This window comes from Leptonychotes weddellii, chromosome 4, assembly GCF_054177405.1.
Source record: "Leptonychotes weddellii isolate Sample4059 chromosome 4, ASM5417740v2, whole genome shotgun sequence".
NCBI classification, from domain to species: domain Eukaryota; kingdom Metazoa; phylum Chordata; class Mammalia; order Carnivora; family Phocidae; genus Leptonychotes; species Leptonychotes weddellii.
The window spans coordinates 92,968,140-92,992,481 of record NC_138372.1 but is presented as its reverse complement, the minus strand read 5'-3'; the positions used below and the strand labels follow the sequence as shown (position 1 = coordinate 92,992,481).

Below are 24,342 nucleotides of genomic sequence, written 5' to 3'. Positions count from 1 at the left end.
AAAATGGAATAAAGACCTAAATGTGAGACATGAAACCATAAAAATCCTAGAGGAGAACACAGGCAGCAACCTCTTTGACCTAGGCCATAGCAGTTTCTTTCTAGATACATCTTCTAAGGCAAAGGAAACAAAAGCAAAAATAAACTATGGGGACTTCATCAAAATAAAAAGCTTCTGCACAGCAAAGGAAACAATCAACAAAACTAAAAGGCAGCCTATGGAATGGGAGAAGATATTTGCAAACGATATATCTGATAAAGGGTTAGTATCCCAAACCTATGAAGACTTATCAAACTCAACACCCAAAAAACAAAAAATCCAATGGAAAAGTGGGCTGAAGACATGAATAGACATTTTTCCAAAGAAGACCTATAGATGGCCAACAGACACATGAAAAGATGCTCAACATCACTGATCATCAGGGAAATACAAATCAAAACTATAATGAGATATCACCTCACACCTGTCAGAATGACTAAAATCAACAACACAAGAAATAACAGGTATTAGCGAGGATGTGGACAAAGGGGAACCTTCTTGCACTGTTGGTGGGAATGCAATCTGGTACAGCCACTATTCCTTTTCTTGTCTTATTACATCAACTAGGATTTCTAGTACAGTGTTGAACAGGAATGGTGAGAGAGGACATCTTTGCCTTGTTCCCAATTTTAAGGGGGAAATTGTCCATTTTCTCACATTTAGTTATGATGTTAGCTGTGGGTATTTTGTAGATTTTTTTTTTAATCAAACTGAAGAAATTTTTTTTCTATTCTTAGTTTGCTGAAGGTTTTTCTTTTTTAAATCATGAATGGGTGTTGTATAAACAACATTTCAACAAAAACAAAAGAAAATTACTACCTCATTAATAAATCAACTTGTTTTTCCTATTTTCAAGTTTTATTGGCTTAAAATAAATAAAATATACTCAGAGAGAACCATCTGACAGGGGAGAGGTTTTACAATGCATAATTATATAAACATGGGTAAATATAGGTAGTATACATTGCATGCAGACATAATTTTATATATTTGATGGTGAGAATGTGAATTTAATTTTGTAATATTAATTTTTTTTTTACTAAAAGGTATATTATAGGTCATTTTCAATGTTCCTACATAGATTTGAAAATTACAGTTTAGGTGTCTCCAAATTCATTTTCCATAATTCAGTCATTAATTCATTTCAAAGCACTTATTGAACATCCACTATATATCAGGCACTGTGTTGATGATAGAGACACAAAGAAGAATAAGATATACATCCTATTCTCAGGTACCTCACAGTCATAAAACATATACAGAATAATACAGTGTTAAGTTTAAGTTGCCTTTGAGAACTTGGATATGAATGGGACATCTAACTCTGTGGGGAAAACAGAAAAGTCTTCTTCAAAGAAGTGCCATTTGATGTGACTCTTGAATGATAGGAATTTTCCAAATGGAGAAGCAGTAATATGTACTTTTAAAGTTGTGAAAGGGCCACCCACTTGCACCCCACTTCAGATACCAGTCACAAATCCAGGTTATTACTTATACTTCTGACCAACTGGCTATAAATCAGAGGTTCCCATGACCCCCTCTTTGGGTTTGATTAATCTGCTATAGTGGCTCACAGAACTCAGGAAACCCATTTACTCACTAGTTTACCAGTTTGTTATAAAAGGATATAACTTATAACAGCCAAATGGAAGAAATGCATAGGACAAGGTATGGGGACAAGACACAGAGCTTCTGTGCTCTTTCTGAGTACTCTAACTCTCCCCATATCTCCTCAGCTTCACCAGTCTGGAAGCTCCCCAAACCCCATCCTTTTGCATTTTTATGGAAGCTTCATTATGTAGGCATGGTTGATGAAATCATTAAATCATGGCCATTGACAATTTATTCAACTTCCAGCCTCTCTCCCCTCCCCAAAGGTCGGTGGTGGGGGTGGGGGTGGGATTGAAAGTTCTAGCCCTTTAATCACTTGGTTGACTCTTTTTTTTTTTTTTTTTTTAATTGAGAGAGAGAGGGAGAGCATGTGTGGTGGTGGTGGTGGGGTGGGGGGAGGCAGAAGGAGAGGGAGAGAAGAATCTCAAGCAGACTCCCTGCTCAGCAGGAGAGTCCAACATGGGGTTCAATCTCATAACCCTGAGATCACTACCTGAGCCAAAATCAAGAGTGGAATGCTTAACTGACTGAGCCACCCCGGCTCCCCTTAGTTGGCTCCTTTGGCAATCAGCCCCTATCCTTAAGTGGTTTCCAAAAGTCACTTCATTAACACAACAAAAGACATCTTTATCATTCTTAACACTTAGGAAATTCCAAGGGTTTGGGGAGCTACGAGTCAGGAACTGTAGGCAAGTCCACATATATATGCAAAATACATACAAAGACCCAAATACATATGAGAGATATTTTTTGGTCATCTGAATGACCAAACATATATTTCTTATAAGTCACAATATCACAGGCACTTAGCTTATTTCTTTTCTATAAATAATGCTATCATTAACATCATTTAACATAACTTTGTCTACTACGCTGAATATTTCTTAAAAAGCTAAGTAAGTTTCAAGGGTTTTCATATTCTTGCCACATTGCTCTCCAGAAAACATTGTACTAACTTCACTCTCTCCAGCATAAGTTCCCATTTCATAAGTTTCTGTTTGTGCTAATACCGAGTAATAGTCTTTTAAATGAGTAAAAAATATTGTATGGTGACTACATAACATAATAAAATTTAAAAATTTTTTTTAAATGAGTAAAAAAAATGAGGTAATATGGGAACATATGTGGACAGAATAGAAGTTAGTACAATGTTTCCTGGAGCGCAGTCTTGCCAGTGTACAACAACCCTTGAAATTCATCTAGGCTTTGAAATATATAAAATATTTATAAGACTATTATTCAGATGAGCAGTTCTCACTTGGAGCCTCACATCATTGCAATTAGGTGACAACTGAAACTATATATCTGCTGTGGTCTCTTTGTTCACATGTTTAGAACTTCAGCTGGGATAAATCAAATTTCTGGGGGCTGGCTACACATCTCTGTATCCCAAACATTCTCTTCACGTGTCTGACTTGGGCTTACTCACAGAATGGTGACTTAAGGTAGTTGGACTTCTTACATATCTGCTGACTTCTACCAGATCAAGCTTTCTAAGAGACAGAGGGCAGAAGCTGCAAGACTACTTAGGACTGACTTGGAAGCTATCCAGGTATCATTCCAACTGCATGCTATTGGTCTAAAGCAAGTCACAAAGACAACTCAGATTCAAAGGGAAGAGACTACACAAGGGCACAAATACTGGGAGATGTGGAGGGGTGTGTGTGTCTATATAACTTTTTTTAATTGGCATTTCTTTCAGAAAACTTTTTCAAATGTTTATTGACTGTTAATAAACCATGAAGTTAATTCTCAAGTTGCTATGAATGCTTCTTATTTAATGCAGGAAAATCCTGAAGAAGGAAGGGCCAGTATTTACAAATCAGTGATCATCAACACATCTAAGGAGATGATGTGCTTCAGTGACTATCCCATCCCAGATCATTATCCTAACTTCATGCACAACTCCCAGGTCCTCGAGTATTTCAGGATGTATGCCAAAGAATTTGATCTTCTAAAATATATTCGCTTTAAGGTAGGGAATTTTGTGGGTGTCTTTGTGTTTGAAGTTGTTTGTAAAATAAGTGAATAATGTGGCTTAATTTACCAGTGCTTATGTGTAAAGCCTGGCTTAATATGCCCATATATCTACCCTATCCAGACAAAGACTCCATTCTTTTGTCTTTGTGCCTGAAATACATCCATGGAAAGGTCCTTTTTCTATATATTTTGGCTGCAGATCCTAGAAGCCACCTGCCAGAATGTTCTCATTCCTTCACTTTATACTATTTGATTGCAATAAAACAAATGAGGGCAAGTGTTTTCCCAGTTACTGAGGGGAACTGACAGGTATGGAAACTTCTGGGTCCACCACAGCTTATCTGCTGCTGCTTAGCCCTTTTATACTTTCTGAAGTACTTGCCAATGCATTTTTTTAAATTTAAATTCAATCAGCCAACATATCCTTAGTCTCAGATGTAGTGTTCAACAATTTATCAGTTGCGTATAACACCCATTGTTCATCAGATCACACCAATGCATTATGTTTATGTGATCGCAAACAACCTAGTGAAGCAGTTATTGGGAAGTTATTGAGGAAGCCAAGAAATTAACTCTGGTATAGAGGGAAGAACACTAATTGGGGAACAAAAACTTGAGTTCTAGTCTTTGCTCTACCACTAATCAACTTGTGACTTCAGACAAGTAAGTTCCTCAACTTTGATGTCTCTTGTTTTGTTTGTAAAAATTTTCTTGTTGGTAAAACAAGATGATTATATCAGATCAGTTCAATGGTTCCTTCCTGTTGTTAAGTCTTCCTTGATTTTTCTATCATCTTTTTTTTCAAAGATTTTATTTTTATTTATTCATGAGAGACAGAGAGAGAGGGAGAAGCAGGCTCCCCATGGAGCAGGGAGCCCGATGCAGGACTTGATCCCGGGACCCTGGGATCACAACCTGAGCCAAAGGCAGGCTTAACTGACTGAGCCACCCAGGAGCCCGATTTTTCTATCATCTTTAACCATGGCCATAGAAGAACACGTATTTCTGACAGCTGGCAAAAAGCCTAAATATTCTACCTTTTTTTTCCCCTTGTGATGAGAACTATTAGGATCTACTCTCTTAAAAACTTTCAAATATACCATACAGCAGTATTATCTATAGTCATCACATTGTACATTATTACATCCCCAGTACTTATTTATCTTATAACTGGAATTTTGTACCTCTTGACCATCTGCATCCAGTTCCCCACCCCCACCTCCCTTCTACCTTCTGATCATTCTGCTAAATCATGACTTTTTCTATTTAACAATGATAATAAAGTGGTAATATCCAGTGACAACTTCCAAAGTAAGTCTTTTATAGCTCAGTGACTTCCCTTCACTTGTTGTTAAACACATTTAACAAGTTTGTTACCGTACTAATCAGTGGAGACACAAAGACAAAAAAAAGTCAATGATTTCATAGTCTAGTTAAGAAGATATAAAAATGAAGAAAAAAATTTCTATAAATTTAACTAATAAAAGTAAAGAGTTACAGGGTAATAAATGCCATAGAGATTTATATATTGTTAGCTCAGAGGAAGGGTGTTTAACCCATCAGGGCATGAGACAATAGGCACCAGGGAAGTTTTTTTAGAGGAGATAATATGTTAGGTAAATGTTGAAAGGTAAGTAGGAATCTGCCAAATGAACAAATAAAAGATGACCCGTGCAGAGGCACAAGCCTGTGTAAAAGCAAGAACCTTCTAGAGAAGAACTCTAAATAGTGCAGGATGGCTAGGGTGTACAGAGATGGTATCTCTAGGAGTCCACCAAGACATTACGGTCAGAGACCCTAGAACCACATAGGAATACATTCTTAATGTTTCCTTAGGCTGGATAGAAAAAAATATTTTTTTAAACCTAAAAGTTATACCACTGACTATCCCATCTTGCAGCCTCTTTCTTTATAATTACTTGTAAAATTGGCATTTATGGGAGCCAAAGAGAGGTTCATTGACTCAGTCACAAGTTTAAGCCTAGACAGTGAGAACAGGACTTGGGGTAAAAAGATATCAGAGGGTCCCAGGATGTCTGGGGGTCAGGAGAGGAATAGGCATTTAGTGCATGGAGTGCCGTAGAAGCACAGGAGAAACCTAAGTTCTATTCACGTGTCTCATGACATCTTAGGGCATGGTCTAAGAGAATGAGTAATTTGCACTTTTCTAGAAGCAGAGAAGAGTGCAACATTAACCTGCCAACAATTTTATTTAGCCTGCCTCATGGGAGTTTTCTCACTCTGACCACAGCCCCAGACAAAGAAGTTCTTGTGTGTGGAATATGAAAATCAAATATCGCTGCATGAGCTCTATTATGTGATATTAGCCCTTTGTGTAACACTCTGCAAAGAGAGTCATGTCAGGGAAGATGTCCACTGTATTGGCTGTGGTTAGTCTCCTGTAGCTATCACTTTTCTTTTCAGACCACTGTGTGCAGTGTGAAGAAGCAGCCTGATTTCTCCACTTCAGGCCAATGGGAGGTAGTCACAGAATCTGAAGGGAAAAAGGAGGTAAATGTCTTTGATGGAGTCATGGTTTGCACTGGCCATCACACCAATGCTCACTTACCCTTGGAAAGCTTTCCTGGTGAGTAGCCTACAAGGAAGGAAACCCTTGAGCCATGCCTGTGACCCGATCTCTGAGGAATGGGAGGATTGTGGCCTGAGTGATTCCTACCTAAGGATGATAAAGCTTATCCTAATTCTGCATGTTCCCCTGAAAGATGTTGGCGCAACTTTGATTACTGCCATTTGGGAGGTAGAAATAACATTAATTTTGGAGACTAGAGAAAAATTAGAGGGCTCTATCTTTGGTTTCACAACAACCTTAGTTTTTCTAAGGAGCAAAAGAAAGAACATGGAGTTGATCCGTATTAGGTTGAATAAAGACTTTTTCAGCAATCAAGGAAACAAACAAATATTGAGTTTCTAAGGAAGAAATGAAAACTTAAAGAACTTAATTATAGTTTTTGACCTGGATTTTCATTTTGGAAAAAAAAAAAAGCACTCTAGTATACTCTAGAGTATATGAAAACATATGTACTCCAATTGAAATGGGAGTAGGTATTTAAATATGAAAAGACAAAAGAGAAAGGAGGTTTTCTGCAGCAGTTTGGATTTGGGAGTCTACAAGTCCAAAATACAAGCAGATCCTGAGGTAAGCAGACTATCCGTGGTAAGGAAGTCACAAGGTTCTGCTCTGAGACTGTGAGAAAAGAAAATAGGCAAAAATATTCAGAAAGGCAAGCATGCGGCTGAGTAAAGGGAGAATATATGGAGATGTGTGCTTAAACTCTACACACTGCCAGCAAAATGAATGGTTTGACAAATGATAGCAGATAAACCTCATCCGATAATTCTTTTCCCTTCTCTTGCAGGAATTGAGAAGTTCAAAGGACAGTACTTCCATAGCCGAGACTATAAGAATCCAGATATTTTCACTGGAAAGAGAGTCATTATAATTGGCATTGGGAATTCTGGAGGGGATCTGGCTGTGGAAATTTCCCACACAGCCAAGCAGGTTTGAATCAGTAAATTATTTACTTTGCCTCATCAAGGAAGCAGTCTGTAGACCCAACAGAGAGTACGAATGCCTCTGCACATAGCCCATCCGTGCCAATGGCAAACATAGGGCTTGGCTCCATTGCCTCAGTTGGCAACATTATGACCATGATATGATGGAGCCAATGTTCCCTGTTAGATTCCCATCATTCCCGTTGACCTCACACTAAAGAATCCCAATGATCTCAATCAGCTGTCTCTTCTGAGTATGCCTCTGACTTTGAAGACCAAGCAGTTGCCTGGGGAACTTGGTCGAAAGCAGCATTCAGAGTGTGGCTCCTGTTTAGGCTAGCGGAAGTGCCACACTCTCATATGAAGGAAAGCACACTGGTTTAGCGGAAGGCTTTGCACTCAGAGGATGGTGGGGGAATTTTCCTCTTCACTCCCCAAATGGAAAATAGAAACAGTCTAATCTTTCCAAAGACAACGTGGATATTGGTATGAAAAGCATCCACGCTGTAGCATGTGCAAGGAGTTCACCCCAGCCTTTGCATACAGTTAGGTATCAGAATGACATTCACTCTAAAGCAATTTCTATGTCCTAGAGTTTTCTTGTTTTGTTTTGTTTTTTGGGTTCCAAATTTGCACTCCAGTGTTAAAAAAAAAAAAAAGACCTGAGCTGTTTTGTTTTTTGGAGCATAGATTTTGAGCTGGAAAGAAAATGTCTTCATTATAAATTCCTAGAAAAAGACATATCATTTTATATCTTGTTATTCATGTCTGTATTGAATAACTTTATTGGCAATAGGTAAGTGGTCATTTCCCAGTAACTTTAATTAAGCTGTGTTTCTCCACAAATATGTTTAAAATCTTTTTAAAATAGAAGTTTAATGCCATGACTTTACCCAGAAACTCCATTCAGTAACACTTCTCAGTATTATCCCCATCTATTGCCACAAAAGTAATTTAATATGTTGCCCTATAAATTAATTCAACAAGCTTGATCAGGAAATAGGTATATAAACAAAAAAGGGTAAAAATTTGTATAGGTGTTATGATAAAAGAGTGTGCAAGGTATATGATGGGGACCCAAAGCATGAGTCTTCTTTAATATGAATATCACTGGCTTATCACGTGGTCACTTATAAGGGAGCTGGGCCTTCCATGCACTGAGGAACTGTAGATTGCCAAAGGAAGCATCCAGAGTGGATGGAGATAAGGTGGCTGTGTCTGAGAAGGCCTGGGGACAACACACTGTACAACCACGTCTGCACGGCAGGGCTGACCTCAGCACACCACTGATGCAAGCCAAACAAACTCAGTTGCCGGGTTCTAACTTTTTGCTTTACATATTAAATTGTGTTTATTAGAATTTGTTTGCAGATCAAAAAGTTTAAAGGGACCTATAAGTTTCAGTATATCAAGGAAGTTTGAGTATAATAAATTTTGTGATAAAACGCTTTTGTGAAGAGAAAACACCCATTTCTTATAAAACAACGTTCCTTACATTTTTTTCGTATAAATCCAGACTTGTAAATACGGTGTTTGCTTAAAACAAGGTATACATGGAAAACTGAAATGAGAAGTATGACGAAAGCCATTAAGCATTTATTGAGTGTTTACTATATGTCCCACCCTTTGCAGGTGGTGCACTATTCTCACAACAGCCTTGGGATGTATTATTGTCACTACTTTATACATAGGGAATCTTTTAATTGAGACTCTGAGCATTTACTCACAATATAACTTATATAACAAAAGTTATACAGACTTCACACAAAGCTGTGTGATTCCTAAGACCAAAAATGCTCTTTCAACTGTGCTTAATCATCAGAGTGTGTAAGGTTACCATCAGAGAGAATGTATGAGTGAAGTACATTATTATCCCTCTGTAGACTGGTCACCTTTTTATATGAGAGTTTATAGACAAAAGACCATAGAGCAGGTACTCATGTACCTTACAATTCTGGAAACTATCTCCAGAGAGTTTTGTAGAGAAAGTGATACTTTCACCAGGTAATTGAATGTCAAAAGTTTATCAGCTCTGAACATGGACTTTAGCCAGCAGAGGGCACCTAAAAACTGACCAGCTTCCTGTTGTTCTACTAGTGATCTGCAGTTTTACCGTTAAATAATCAATGAAACACTTCTTCAAGCACAGGCTTTGGGGTCATCAGACCTGGGCTGGAAATTCAACTCTGCCACTTACTAACTGTATGATTTCAGGCAAGCTATGCATTTTCTCCATGCCTCTCATCCGTAAAATGGGGATAATAATACCTACTTCAAGAGGTTGTTGTATTGATTGAGTAAGAATATAGATTAAAGGACCTGGCACAGTGGGTTACAGGTCACAATTCTCAATAAATAGAAGCAATGATGATGTGTTGGAGAGACTGAAAGATGTCTCTTCTGTACCTCCCACCCTGGGTGAAACACATTTGCAGAGACAGAAGTGTAAAAAATTTAATATCAGTATACATGATAAATAACAGGGGTTTTTGGTAATAATGCAAATAATGTCAAAGGCAAAAGAGACTGAGGGTTTTAGATTAAATGACATCTGATTGCTTTCAGTTCTACTGCTCCTTGATTTTACAAGAGTTGGGCAGGTTAAGTGCTAGAGAAGTTCAAAGGATGGAGAGAAAATTGTCAAGCAGAACGGTCAGTGGTGTCTTATGGAGGAGGCACACTTATCTGGATCTTAACAATAAATAGGCTTTGGAGAATTAAGAAAATAGGTGGCTTTTCAAGGAGGCATAATGACATTAAACAGAAATGCAGTGGTGATTGAAAGACACATTCTTGGTCAGTGAGTGTACTAATTTAATTGTATTCTTAGTGTTTGAAAAGGTAAATTGCAGGATATAAAAAAAAAATTGCACAGGGACTAAAAAGACTGACAAATGAGTTTGAAGTTAATCTTGAAGAGAGTGGGGTGCTATTAAAGGATTATGAGCAGAGAATGACAAAAGCAAACAATTTTTTCCCCCATGCCCCAGGTTTTCCTCAGCACCAGGAGAGGGGCTTGGATCCTGAATCGTGTAGCAGACTATGGTTATCCTTTTGATGTGTTATTCTCTTCTCGATATAAGCATTTTCTTTCGAAGATTTGTGGTCAATCATTAGTAAACAGTTTTTTGGAGAAAAAGATGAACCAAAGGTTTGACCACAAGATGTTTGGCCTAAAGCCTAAACACAGGTATGTTGCCACGATGGGAGTGGGGCAGTGATGCCCAAGGCACAAGAATAAGGACTGTTCACACAGGCTAATCGTAGAGCTACTTCTACCCATACATGGAGAAAATCCACAGATCTGAGATCAGATTTCTACTTTGCGCCTTATAGAAGTCCAAGATCTACTGTAATCTGTAATCTTCAGCCTATGATTCTCCTTGGCATTAACCATTTGATCATTTCCTCAGATATAAGTTCTTTCTACACAATACCCAGTAACAACCAAATGGTAGCAGATGGCAGTGTATAATTCATTCATTCATCCCACAAACATTGAGTACCTATTATGAGCCAAGCATTATACTGCACATGAGAATACAGAGACTAAAGACCTAATAGTAATACTAATACAAATAAGACCTTACTTTTCTGAGGACTTATTATAAGACAAGCACATTGCTAAATGAGTTCCATGTATGATCTCATTTAATCCTCACACCCTACAGGTTAGAAGTATTTTTTTTAATCTCTATTTTGCAGATATAAAAACTGACACCTCGAGAAACTAGTTCGTCTGAGGTCACACAAGAAATAAATGTCAGACTCGAGAAATGGATCTTACCTTAAGAACTCTAAGGAGAAGGCAGGCAATAGAGTATGATAAATGCATGGAGTGTTCTGGGGGTATGAACTATGGGAGACCTCACACAGTCAAGGAGATAGACTGTGAAAGCATTTCTAGAGGCTGATTTTAAATGCTTTTTTCCAACTCTTTATTTTTTTTAATGTTCAGATTTACTTACTCCAAAATAGTAAGTACAATGAGGACCCATATACCTTTCACTTAGATTCACCTATCAACAGTTTGCTACATTTGCTTTCTCTCTCTCCCTCTCTCTGAAAATAGATAAATCCCCACATATACAGCATCCATCCATCCATAGATGCATACATACATATTTTTCCTGAACCATTTGAGAGTAAGTCACAGTCACTAAGACACTTTGCCCTACATTCTTCAACATATATTGCCTAAGAAATAGGGCATTCTCCCACATAAACGTAACAGAGTGCCCACAAGGAAATTCAGCATTGATAAAATACAATTTTATATATATAATCTAATATATCACATATTCAAATTTTCTAAATTTTCCCAAAAATATTATTTACAGCTCTCTTATTTTTAAATCTAGGATCCTTTCAGGTATTACCCAATTGCATTTAACTGTCAGGTCTCTTTAGTCTCTCTTCATCTGAAATAATTTACCATTTTTTGACATAAGCTTTTTTAAAAGAATTGAGCCAACTGTTTTATAGAAAATCTCTAAATTTGGACTCACATAATTGTCCTACCTTTACTATATTCTGGTTAAGCATTTTGGCACAAATATTCATAGGTTATGTTGTACCTTCTTGGTGGATCACACCAGCATCCACATCATATTAATTTATCCTGTATTAATGAGGTTAAATTTGATCACTTGGATAAGGTGGCACCTACCAGTTTTCTCCTTTGTAAAGATGTTTTCCCTTTGATCAGTGGGGTGATACTTTGAGACTATGTTCTTTCACTCATTTATTTCACCCAGTTATGGAAACTGTAGCATCCATAACTTTGGTGGTTACAAAATCAGTTGAGGCTTTATGGAACAATAGGAGCTAGCCAAGTAAGTAGGGTAAGGAAGTAGCATTCTAATTCTAAGTACAAGGTCTTAGAATAGTGAAAAATACATTTTGCTCTGGGACTTGCATGTTGTCTGGTTTGGCCAGACTATAATAAAATGGCAAAGATGAAAGAGTGATCGAGCACATCTCCAGCCTCACCAGACAGGTATATTAAAACCTTTGTGGGGCACCTGGGTGGCTCAGTCGTTAAGCGTCTGCCTTCGGCTTAGGTCATGATCCCAGGGTCCTGGGATTGAGTCCCGCATCGGGCTCCCTGCTGGGCGGGAAGCCTGCTTCTCCCTCTCCCACTCCCCCTGCTTGTGTTCCCTCTCTTGCTGTGTCTCTCTCTGTCAAATAAATAAATAAAACATTTAGAAAAAGAAAAAAAAAAAACCCAAAAACCTTTGTATACTCTGCTAACTAAAACATTTGGAATGAAGAGTCCAGAGGCATTGAAAGATTTCAAGCAAGTGAGTGACCTAATAATAAATACATTTTGGAACGACCACTCCAAAAATGATGTAGAAGATAGACTGAAGGGGGATGGAGCAGGAGGCCCTAAAGACAATTGTAATAGTCTAGGTAAGATAGAAAATAGAAAAAAACTATTCTGAAGATACTAAGTGGAGAAAGGGAAAAGCCCGTGTGACCAGGTAGAAGACTCCAGTTTTGTGGCTTAGGTGACTATGTAGATGGTGGTACTGTTTGTGAAAAGCAGTAAGCTTACAGAGAAAGATGAAATCATGAGGTCAGAATAAGAACAGAATCTGTACCTAAACTCTAACGGTTAGAGTCAAAGCATAACTAAATGCAACAAACCAGTAACAGTAATGCCATGTTGCTGAGGCTTGGCCAGCTCTGTCTGAACATGCTGTGCTGAGAATCTCAGAGCCTATTAACTAAGGGCCCAAGGATCCAGACTGATTTTTAGGAAGGTCCAAGACACTAGAAACCCTATTTTTTTTTTTTTTTTGGCAGTCTTATCCTCTGCCGTCTCTAGGAAAATACTACTTAACAGGCCCAGAGGCTCCCAAGGGAATTCATGGAAAACCAATTTGACATAAATTCTAAAATCCTAGTCTGTGTAACCTTGGGCAAGCCACTTCTGTAGGCCTCAATCTCCTCATCTCTAAACTTGGATAATGACACCTGTCCTGCCTCCTTCATTGGATTTGTGTGAGACTCAAATAAGTGAAGGTATATAGAATCAATTTATAACTATAAATCACTATATACATGTCATTTGAAAATGATGGTCTAATTCTAGCTCTTGGGACTTTGAAACTAGAAATGAGACTCAATAGAATGCAGATAGTCCAGTTCTCCAGACCTATTGATCTGTGCATAGAATCTATGGGCCTGTGGCCTTATCATATCACTGAGAATATTACTACTATTCCTTGAGAAACCATATATACACTCTTCAAATAAGACCATTCTTCTTTTACTTCTCCAATGTCTTCTCTTTCTTTTTTTCTTAGATTTTATTTATTAGAGAGAGAGAGCACAAGCAGGGGAGGAGCAGAGGGAGAAGCAGACCCCCCACTGGCAGAGAGCCCGATGTGGGGCTCAGTCCCAGGAACCTGGGATCATGACCGGAGCCAAAGGCAGACGCTTAACCAACTAAGCCACCCAAGCGCCCCGTCTTCTCTTTCAATGCCATCCAGGTCCCAACTTCTGCTCTGAGATTCTAACCTGTGCCAAGCTGGTATACGTTAGAGCTTTCCCAAATTTCATGGCTAGACCAGAGGGAGACCATTAGCATATTGTTTAACCACCTCCATCAACGTAGAATTTTACTGACATGTTACTGATACCCCTTTTTGTGTCCCGCATTTCTCTTTCTTCTGATCTTTATCACCACTTACAGAGCTCTGAGTCAACATCCAACGGTGAATGATGACCTGCCAAATCGTATAATATCTGGCTTGGTGAAGGTGAAAGGAAACGTGAAGGAATTCACAGAAACGGCTGCCATATTTGACGATGGCTCCAGGGAGGACCACGTGGATGCTGTCATCTTTGCCACAGGCTATACCTTTGCCTTCCCTTTTCTTGAAGATTCTGTCCAAGTAGTCAAAAACAAGATTTCCCTATATAAAAAGGTCTTCCCTCCAAACCTGGAAAAGCCAACTCTTGCAATCATAGGCTTGATCCAGCCCTTGGGTGCCATTATGCCCATTTCAGAGCTGCAAGGACGCTGGGTCACTCAAGTATTTAAAGGTAAGTGACCGTGCAAATTGACTCCCTAACTACTTAGTGGTATGTTTAATTATGTTTATGTTCTTGCTTTTAAATAGCTAAACAGTATGTATGACCGTAACAGTGCCTGCCATAAAATCAGTGCTCAAAAATTATTTTTGAGTGAACATAAAGTAACTTAGAACTGTAGACATATATTGGAATCTCCTGGGAAATTTTCCCAAAATAGGTATGCTTTGCCTGGTGGTGTTTATTTGATAAATCTAAGTGGGGCAGACATAAGATCTCTGAGAAAATATTCCTCCACTGATTCCAATGGGCACTCCAGAGTAGAATCCACTCATCTAGATTTTAGACAACTGATACATGTTTGTGAAGCAAAAGAATGTAATCTTTCATTATAGGGAAAAGCAAATATAGAAATGGTGTGATTTGATTTCAGCCAAAAATTAAGACCTAGTTAAAGACTAGTCCATAATGTATAACAGTCAACCTCTCAAATTCCTACTTTCCCCCTTTTATATCTCCTCTTTCAATTTTGGCTAGGAGAACATGAGAAAAAACTTTGGGGTTTGGGATAATAGGCTAAATATGAGTCAGGAGAATGATATAGCTTCTAAAAGGCTTAATTATCTCTAGCAGCATTAAAGAATTATAATATCCTAGAACTTAAATTGTTCTTCTCTAAGAACTTAAATTGTTCTTGTCTAAACTGGTCAGCACATACCCAAAGACCTATTTTATTTTATTTTATTTTATTTTATTTTACTTTTCCCAAAGACATATTTTAAAAGTGAAACTGGGGTGCATGAAAAGGAGAGAGACAAGAATGGTTAAGGGATTTAAAAACAACATTTGAACTACAACTGAAGGAGCCAGAGAGGTTTACCTAGAGAAGATAAGATTCAGGGGCAATATGAGCGTTCCCTTCGAAGGTTTGAAGAATGTCCCATGGCAGAAGGATCTGATTTGCTCAGTATCACTTCAAAGGGTTGAACCAGAACCAAGGAGTGAAACTTTGAGGGTTGCACAAAATCAGCTTAACATTAAAAACAAACACACCAACCTTTTTTTTTTTTTTGGTCAGCTATTGCCGTATCAAGATGGAATGGGCTGCCTCTGAAATTGTGAAGAATCCAAGCAGAATAGGAAAAAGCTGATCTTTATAGGACTTTAGGCATAAAATGGGATCAAGAATTTTTCCTTCTTTCCCTGTGGTATAAAGCCTGTTTATTACAAAGAGTACAAATGTGGGCGTGGTTCCCCCACCCTGCCCTTTTACTTCCTTCTTTATTTTTCATATACTTTTGGGACCATTTATTATCTCCTCATGTCCATTATTTAATTTCCCAAATAGGAAGATGATGTTAGGGAGGAGGAAGGTATTGGTTAGAAGGTAGAATAGGAGAAATATCTTCCAAAGACAAAGTAGAATGGAGTAAGTTACTGTTGTTAATGTCATATTGTGGTGATGATGGGGTAAGGTGATCTAGTGAATTATAACCTCCTTGGGTACAGAAAATTATCCTGTATTTCTTTGAGTTCTGCATGGCATAGTGATTGTTAATAGGATTATTATTCCCAGTGAGGTAATTTTACACTTAAAATTTTGATTTTCCTCTTTAGGGCTAAAGACATTGCCCTCACAAAGTGAAATGAAAGCAGAAATAACTAAGGCTCAAGAGGAAATTGCTAAAAGGTATGTGGTTAATTTTTCTACTTAGTTAGTTCTTTTTTTTTTTTTTTTTTAAGATTTTATTTATTTTTTGACAGCGAGAGAGGGAACACAAGCAGGGGGAGCGGGAGAGGGAGAAGCAGGCTTCCTGCCAAGCAGGGAGCCCGATGTGGGGCTGGATCCCAGGACCCTGAAATCATGACCTGAGCCAAAGGCAGACGCCTAACGACTGAGACACCCAGGCACCCCAACTTAGTTCTTAATTAGAGTGATGTTATACTATATTTATTAATTTTTTTAAAGATTTATTTATTTATATGAGAGAGAGAGAGTGAGCGAGCACGCAGCAGGGAGGGGCAAAGTGAGAGGGAGAGAGTCTCAAGCAGACTCCACCCTGCAGGTGGAGCCCAACTCAGGGCTCAGTCTCATGACTCTGAGATCAAAACCTGAGGTGACACCAAGAGTCAGACACTCAACCAACTGTGCCACCCACATGCCCTTATTGTATTATATTTAATCTTCCTTGTGTTATTTTAAGGATTTAGATAATATTTATTATTGCTTTTCTGGCAGTAAACTATCCTATTTCAACTTTCCTCCTCTCTTCCCTTTGACTTATTCTTGTCTAACTACCCTCTGACTGTGAGCAGTCTCCAGTAACCTTTATTAAGGGTCATCTATGTACACAAAGTGTTTTATATGCATGAGTTTATTTAATCCTTGCAACAACCCTACAAGGCTGGTATAGTGAATCCCTTTTGTGAAACCATGGATACTCAGCTCTTGACTCACTACTATAGGATAAATGCATGCCTACAGACCCTTAAGCCAACATAATATCCATAAGGGGAAGCTCTCAAAATTCTTTCCTGTCTAGTCCCATTTCTATAAAATTAGTCCCATTTCAATAAATTCCAATTTGGCCATCTGTTAGTTCCTCTAGAATTCCATCTCACCAATTCTACCTCAAAATATTTTCTATCATTTTTTCCTGTCCTTGTTTTTGGATTCCTCAAGTTATCCCATCTAATCTCAATTAATTTGACTTGGCTGTCCTCGTCCTTTCTGTCCTACTGTTCTTTATTTTATTTTCCTTATAGGAAGTAAAAAGTTACCAGTTAGCTCTCTAAATCCCACTCCTCCCACAAGTATCTGTTACCACATTTTCCCCCTAAAAAGTTCTAGCTCTTCAAATCTGTACTTAGTATTATCACTCCATCTGATTCTGTGTGGAGGGCCACTTCCTCTAGTGGGATGAGTCATCCTCCCCCTCCTTTCAGTACCCCAAATTAGCACTGGCCCTGGGAAGTCCTGCTCTGTGGAGCCCACTACCACTGCCCTCATAAACAATTGAAGATCCCAAACTTGAGAATTTTTGTGGTGAGTTCTCTCATAACATCAGAGTCCTCTGTATCTGGATATGCTATATTTGTCTCTTTCTATCCATCCTTGTTTTCCACAACATGCCTCCTCTACTGTAGGTAGCACCCATAGATATTCCATGCTCATATTCCATACTCATTCCTACTTTATTCCTTCATTCTACTGCTCCCCTGACTTGTAACACTTCACTGTTTGCTATCAGATATATCCTCCACATCCTTCAAGGACCAATTGCTCTATTTTAACTACCCTCTTCTAACATTTATATTTAGCAATCTAAAACTACACAATGTACCAAAACTCTTATATTCTTTTCTGCTTCATGTGTATCTATCTTCTATCCTCCAGTAGATTATATAAGGTCCTTAAGGTTGGAGACAATGTCTTGTCTTTCTTCTCTGTTTTCTACAGCTCCTAGCCGAATATGGGAGCCAATAACAGGCACTCAGAAGCATTGAATAATTGATTGATTGATTGATTGATTGAATTGTTGATAGGCCATGGCTTTTGTCTTCTCTGCTTCAGGTATGTGGAGAGCCAACGCCATACCATTCAGGGAGACTATATAGATACCATGGAAGAGCTTGCTGATCTGGTGGGCGTCAGGCCCAATCTGCTGTCTCTGGCTTTCACTGACCCCAAATTGGCAGTACAGCTATTTTGGGGACCCTGCACTCCAATCCAGTATCGTCTTCAAGGCCCTGGAAAATGGAATGGAGCCCGAAAAGCTATCCTCACCACAGAAGATCGTATCAGGAAGCCAATGATGACTAGAGTGATTGAAAGCAGTAATTCCATGACTTCAACAATAACAATGGCCAGGTTTATGCTGGCTGTTATTTTCTTTGCTATACTTATGACCTACTTTTAGCTGTCCCATTTGTCATTGCCCTAGTTTTTTTTTGGAAAATTGGATCTACAGATGCCTTAAGAATCTGATGAGATTGAACAACCCTCAGCTTCACATTGCCCAGGAATCTACTTTTATTGCTTTTGCCAAAGCATTAATCCTCTGTCCTCTTTTCCCTAGAGTGAGATGCTAGCTTTTCATTCATATTGATTTCCCTCCCTTCCTTTCATGACCCATCACTTTTTCCTTTTAGTAACCCCTGGACTATGAGCACAGGTATTCTTTTAGCCATCTTTGTTTGTCCTTAGCAGACTTCTTTACATGTGGTATGTGCTTAATAAATGTTTGTTTTCATTTATCAAATATTATGGTGGGGAGCAAAAGTCAATATCTGTATAAGAAATGGGTGACTCCATGTAATTCTGTAGCTGATAGGATTTGGTTTTCTATTAGAAGCTCAATCTTTTGTTTTTTTTTAATATTGTAACTAAATGTATATCTCCTGACAGATAAGAGAAATAATGGTCTTGTATACATCTAAGATAAGATATATAAACACTTAACCATTTTATTTCACTAGCTACTCACTAGTATGTGTGATACTCTTTTCCCCTAAGCAGCATGTCTTTATTTTTTCAATGAGAAAACTTTCTTCAGCTTTCTAGGCTCATGGGTCATTCTAATAATCTAGCATCTGCCAATAGGTTCAACTTGGTTGAAAAATTTGGGATTTTAAGTTAGCTGTCCTATCTTCTTTTGATCTCTTAGTTCCCATATTAGGATCCAATACGACTTTGTCTTAGATCCGTAGCTGCCAACTTTTGTAGTATGGCCTATGTATGTGATTTGATTTGTCATCCTTTACTCCTACTTTCTCCTCTCTACTCCCTCACACACACAGAATCTAAGTAGTACGTATTCAAAGAGGTCATTTATGTATTAAAACAGGATTAAGGGGCACCTGGGTGGCTCAGTCGTTAAGCGTCTGCCTTCAGCTCAGGTCATGGTCCCAGGGTCCTGGGATCAAGCCCCATGTCAGGCTCCCTGCTCAGGGGAAGCCTGCTTCTCCCTCTCCCACTCCCCCTGCTTGTGTTCCCTCTATTGCTGTCTCTCTCTCTGTCAAATAAATAAATAAATAAATAAAATCTTAAAAAAAAAAACAGGTTTGAGGGGTGCCTGGGTGGCTCAGTTGGTTGAGTGTCCAACTCTTAATTTCGGCTCAGGTCATGATCTCAGGGTTGTGAGATCCTGCAGCAGGCTCACATGCTGGGTGTGAAGTCTGCTTAAGATTCTCCTTCTCCCTCTCTCATTCCCCATTCCCCTCTCTAAAAAATAAATTATAAATAAATAAATAGGATTGATGTTAACTAAATATAGGGACATTCTGCTTATAACAGTTCTTTAATGTCATACAATGTAGTTCTGAAAAACAGAGCAAATGAAATGAAAAGCAGGGACTTCCATTTATGTCCTAGGACTGCTGTTGATTCCTTTTTCTCATTTGTAGAAGATTTGTTCTGTTTTTGTCTCACAAAGTTAAGTAAGTGTTAACTGTTAGGCACACCGAATTTCATCAGGAATGATACTGGATGTACCAGCCAGTCTTATATTCATAAATAAACTGTTCTGCAATACATTTTAGCATTGCTGCCTATTATTTAACAAAAGGATAAATGTGAACAAGGAACAACCTTAGAAAGTATTATCTTTCCCAGTGTGAATACACATAGGAGAACCAGACTCCTATGTGAGAACTACAACTTCCTCCTAATCATTGAACTCTATACCCAGTTCCATGCCATTTGGCCTAATTTACCTGTGGAAATTCCTTTTGAGATTTAGAGAACTGAGACATAATATTACTTCTTAGGTCTTTTTCCTTCCCTAAAACTTGTGATACTGATGATTTATCATCTATAAAAATAGACCTAGTATCTTACAATCTGCAGATTATTCTAGTTCAAAAGTAAATTAAACGTTGCTTGCTTCTTTTTCATTTTCTTCTTTTAACATATAAATTTGCCTCTTTTAACATGTAAGCTTATTGAATGAACAATCCTTTGATAATACAATATCAATAAGTATCCCAGTTTCCTCTTTTAAGTAAAAAGTGTGTCATTCTAAATTCATTGACTCTCTCATTTTACTTACAATATGCAAGGTTACTGAAAAAAAAAAATCATTGGTTAACTTCTAAACCAAGCCAAAAGTAAGATATGAACAGGAAACTGAACTAAAAACAACTCAAGATACAAAGCCCTAGTTGCTGATGATTGTGTACTAATCTTCATTAATATACCATACCTTGCTTTTCTAATTATGTTGAAAGGTTGTATCACTTTCCCATTATATCATTTCCCATTATATTACACACACACACACACACACACACACACACATTCTTGTTGTGCCAGAAACTAAGAAAGTGCTCAAAAAGCAAACTGATAGGGGTATTTCAAAGGGATACAGAAGCCAACTGAAAGTGGTCGCAATGGCCAAGGGCAAAACAATCTGAGCAACAAAATAAATGACCTAATGTAATGTATCCTGGATAGGAACTGGAACATAAGAAGAAAATTAAGTAACAAATATGAGGTGGGTGAGTGTGTTCTGGGGGTGCGGCCGCTGCTGCCACCACTGTGCAGAACCAGAGCAGGAGCCACTGTGGGGGGCGGGGGGGAGGCCCGGACCTGGGTGGGGTGGGGGGGGCATAGATTCCCAGAAGTGGGACACTGGATCAGAGGGTGGTCATCCTGTATATAACAGTGTGCGTCTCACTGCACCTTCAATAGCACTGAGTAGACCGTCAGTATTTAAACAGACCACATGATGCAAGAGTACAAGCTAGTGGCCCTTGGTTTATAGGAGGCATGGGAAGTCTGCTCTGACAGTTCAGTTTGTTCCTGGAATTTTTGTTGAAAAATATGACCCAATGATAGAAGATTCCTACAGAAGTCAAGTTGAAGTAGATTGCCAAAAGTGTATGCTCGAAATCCTGGACCCAGCAGGACAGAGAAATTTACAGTGATGAGGGATTTGTATATGAAGACCAGCCAAGGATTTGCACAAGCATATTCTACTACAGCTCAGCCCACGTTTAATGACTTACAGGACCATTTGATGGGTAAAGGGCACAGAAGATGTTTCAGAGATTTTGGTTGGCAATAAATGTGACCCGGAATATGAGGGAATAGTTGGCAAAGAACAGGTCAGAATTTAGCATGACAGTGGCGTGACTGTGCCTTTTTAGAATCTTCTGCAAAGTCAAAGATCAACATTAATGAGATATTTTATGAACTGGTCAAAACAGATAAATAGAAAAACACCAGTGGAAAAGAAGAAGCCTAAAAAGAAGTCATGTCTGCTGCTTTAGACCCCCAGTAAGCAGTAATCCTGGGCCAGATTACAGGAATGAGCTGGTGCCTAACTGGGAAGTGCCAGCATTCCAGACTTCAAAAATTAAATCTGAACAGGCTTCTCCTGTTTTATACATTTTGTGAATAACTGAAATCTTATATTGGTTTCCACAAATTCTCTGGAGAAAAAAAACAAATGCTCTCTGTATAGCTCTTGGAAAATAAGACAATAGTATTTCTCCTTTGAAATAGCACTTATAACAGATGTGAAAATAAATATACTTAACTCTAATATCATACAAAAGAGCATGGATGCATTTTAAATGCTAGATATTGCTAGTATAATCAAATGATTTCATACTGACCTTTTTTTCTAAAGATTTATTTATTTATTTGAGAGAGAGAGAGAGAGAGAGCCGGCTGAGCGGGGGGAGGGGCAGTGGGAGAGGGAGAGCAAGAATCCCCAGCCAACTCCATGCTGAGCGCGGAGCCCTTCACAGGGCTTGATCTCATGACCTCAAGATTATGACCTGAGCCAAAACCAAGAATCAGATGCCCAATCAAGTCACCTAGGCACCCCTCATATTGGCCTTTTTGTCATGATTTCACCCTGTCAAACACTAAAAAGTTGAACCATTATACTTATATCTATAATTATATAGATTATGAAATTTCCCCTCAAACTCATTGTAGCAGACAACTTTTTGAGTCATTGGCTTCATTTTGTATTTTAAAAATTATGAAATATCATTCTGTCTTTATATTCTACTTAAAATTGTACATAAAGCTTTGAAAAATGGGTCTTTTATAGGAAAAAAAACCTGAGATAACTGATTTCTGTGGCTTTCAAAGCTAAAATATATAATATACAAAACCAACTCTAATATTACTTCTTGTGTTTTACTGTCAGATTAAATTACAGCTTTTATGAATGATTAAATCTTAGTACATTTAAAAAAACTAAAGAAATATTATTTTTTTAAAAAATGCTCATTGGGGGCAGAACAAGATGGTGGAGGAGTAGGGGACCTGGATTTTGTCTCCTCTCAGGAAGTCAGCTGGATAGGGATCAAAACAATCTGAACACCTACGAACTCAACAGGAGATCGAAGAAAAGAAGAGCAACAACTCTCTGAACAGAAAAGCGACCACTTTCTGGAAGGTAGGACGTGCAGAGAAGTGAATCCGAGGCGATATTCGGGAGGATAGACGGCAGGGGAGGGGGCCTCCGTCGGCCGCTTCTGGCAAGTGATAGAACCGCGGAGCATAAAATCAGAACTTTTAGAAGTCTGCTCCACTGGGGGATGTCACTCCGGTGGCTAAGCGGGGGGTGGAACCCTCGTGGGACAGTGTGGTCTCAGGACCCTCGGGGTCACAGAAAGACTGGGGGTGCCTGAGTGTGGCCGAGCTCCCAGGTATCGGAGAGGGGAAGCCGGCTGCAGAGACAGAGCCCAGGCGCGGGCTCTCAGCTCGGGGTTGCCATAAACCATGATCTGTGGCACAGTCGGGCCACTGCTCCTCCAGCAGGGACCCAACAAGCAGCAGATCTGGGGAGACTCACCTTCCTACCCCAGGAGGAGCGGCGCAGGAGCGCACTGCAGGGATCTGCTGGGTTTGGAGACTCCACACAGGGTCGGGTGCCAGAGATAGAAACGCGCAGTCACAGGCCAGGTGAACATAGAGTGTGGCCGGAGACCGGGGAGACGGGAGTGACTGGTGACTTTTCTCTGGGGGCTCAATGAGGAGCGGGCCTGAGTTCTCAGCTCCTCCGGGATGGAGATTGGGAGGCCGCCATTTTCACTCTCTGCCTCCAAAGCTGTAGGGAAAGCTCACAGGGAACAAAAGCTCCAGAGAGCAAACCCGAGCAGATTACTTAGTCCGGACCAGACAAGGGCGGGGCAATTCCGCCTCTGGCAAAGACATTTGGAAACTACGGCAACAGGCCCCTCCCCCAGAAGATCAGCGAGAACAGCCAGCCAAGACCAAGTTTACCAATCAATGAGAATGGCAGAACTCCAGCGTTAGGGGAATAATGCACATAGAATTCATGGCTTTTTTACCATGATTCTTTAGTCTTTCAAAGTTAATTTTTTTTTAACTCTCTTTTTCTTTTTTTTTTTAATTTTTCTTTTTCCCTTTTTCAACCAACATCAATTTCTTTTTAAAAAAAATTTTTTTATTTTTCATTTTTATTTTTCATTTTTAGAGCCATATTCTATCCCTTCATAGTAGTTACCCGTATTTTTGGCATATATACATAAGTTGTTCTCTCTTTGAAATTTTGAGATAGTTTCTTCTAACAGATCAAAATATACCCTAAATCTCTATTGTATGGTTTTTTTCTACTCCCCTGCCTGATCACATTCTCTCCCTTTTTTTTCTCTCTCTTTTTTTAAATCCTCTTCTTTCTTTTTTCAAACAACTTCTTATCAATTCCTTTTATAAAATTTTTTATAATTTCCATCTTTACAGTCATATTCCATCCCTTCATCATATCAACCCTTATTTTTGTACATATATAAGTTTCTCTTTCTTTAAAATTTTGGGAGGCACTTTCTTCTAACAGACCAAATACCAAATCTAGTGTGTGGCACTGATCTATACCAGCCAGATCATATTTGATCACATTCTGTTTTTTTATTTGTTTTTTTCTGTTTTTATCTTTATCTTTTTCTTTTTCTTTTCCTTTTTTTTTTCTTTTTCTTTTTTCTCTCTTTCCCTTTCTTTTCCCACTGCTTCAGGTCTTTTCTAATTTGTTTAGAGTATATTTTCTGGGAACGTTGTTACCCTGTTAGCATTTTGTTCTCTCATTCATCTATTCTCCTCTGGACAAAATGACAAGACGGAAAAAATCACCTCAACAAAAAGAAAAAGAGGCAGTACCGACTGCCAGGGACCTA

The 24,342-nt window shown here is 38.7% G+C and overlaps 1 protein-coding gene and 1 pseudogene across 3 annotated transcripts in view; both read left to right on the top strand.

The window, feature by feature from the left end:
- Window positions 1–19,718, top strand: part of FMO5 (flavin containing dimethylaniline monoxygenase 5) — a 30,639-nt gene extending 10,921 nt beyond the window's left edge. For 2 of the 3 annotated variants that reach the window (XM_081815808.1, XM_081815806.1), the window contains exons 3-9: window positions 3,437–3,625; window positions 6,055–6,217; window positions 7,008–7,150; window positions 10,134–10,333; window positions 13,847–14,199; window positions 15,805–15,877; window positions 17,762–19,718. In XM_081815808.1, the coding sequence (XP_081671934.1) occupies window positions 3,437–3,625; window positions 6,055–6,217; window positions 7,008–7,150; window positions 10,134–10,333; window positions 13,847–14,199; window positions 15,805–15,877; window positions 17,762–18,107 (1,467 nt within the window). In that variant the 3' untranslated portion in view covers window positions 18,108–19,718. The remainder of the gene's footprint in view (window positions 1–3,436; window positions 3,626–6,054; window positions 6,218–7,007; window positions 7,151–10,133; window positions 10,334–13,846; window positions 14,200–15,804; window positions 15,878–17,761) is intronic. The other variant, XM_081815809.1, reaches the window with a different exon arrangement.
- Window positions 19,719–20,915: 1,197 nt separating this feature from the next.
- LOC102725571 (ras-related protein Rap-1A pseudogene) lies at window positions 20,916–21,669 on the top strand (annotated as a pseudogene).
- Window positions 21,670–24,342: the final 2,673 nt, after the last annotated feature.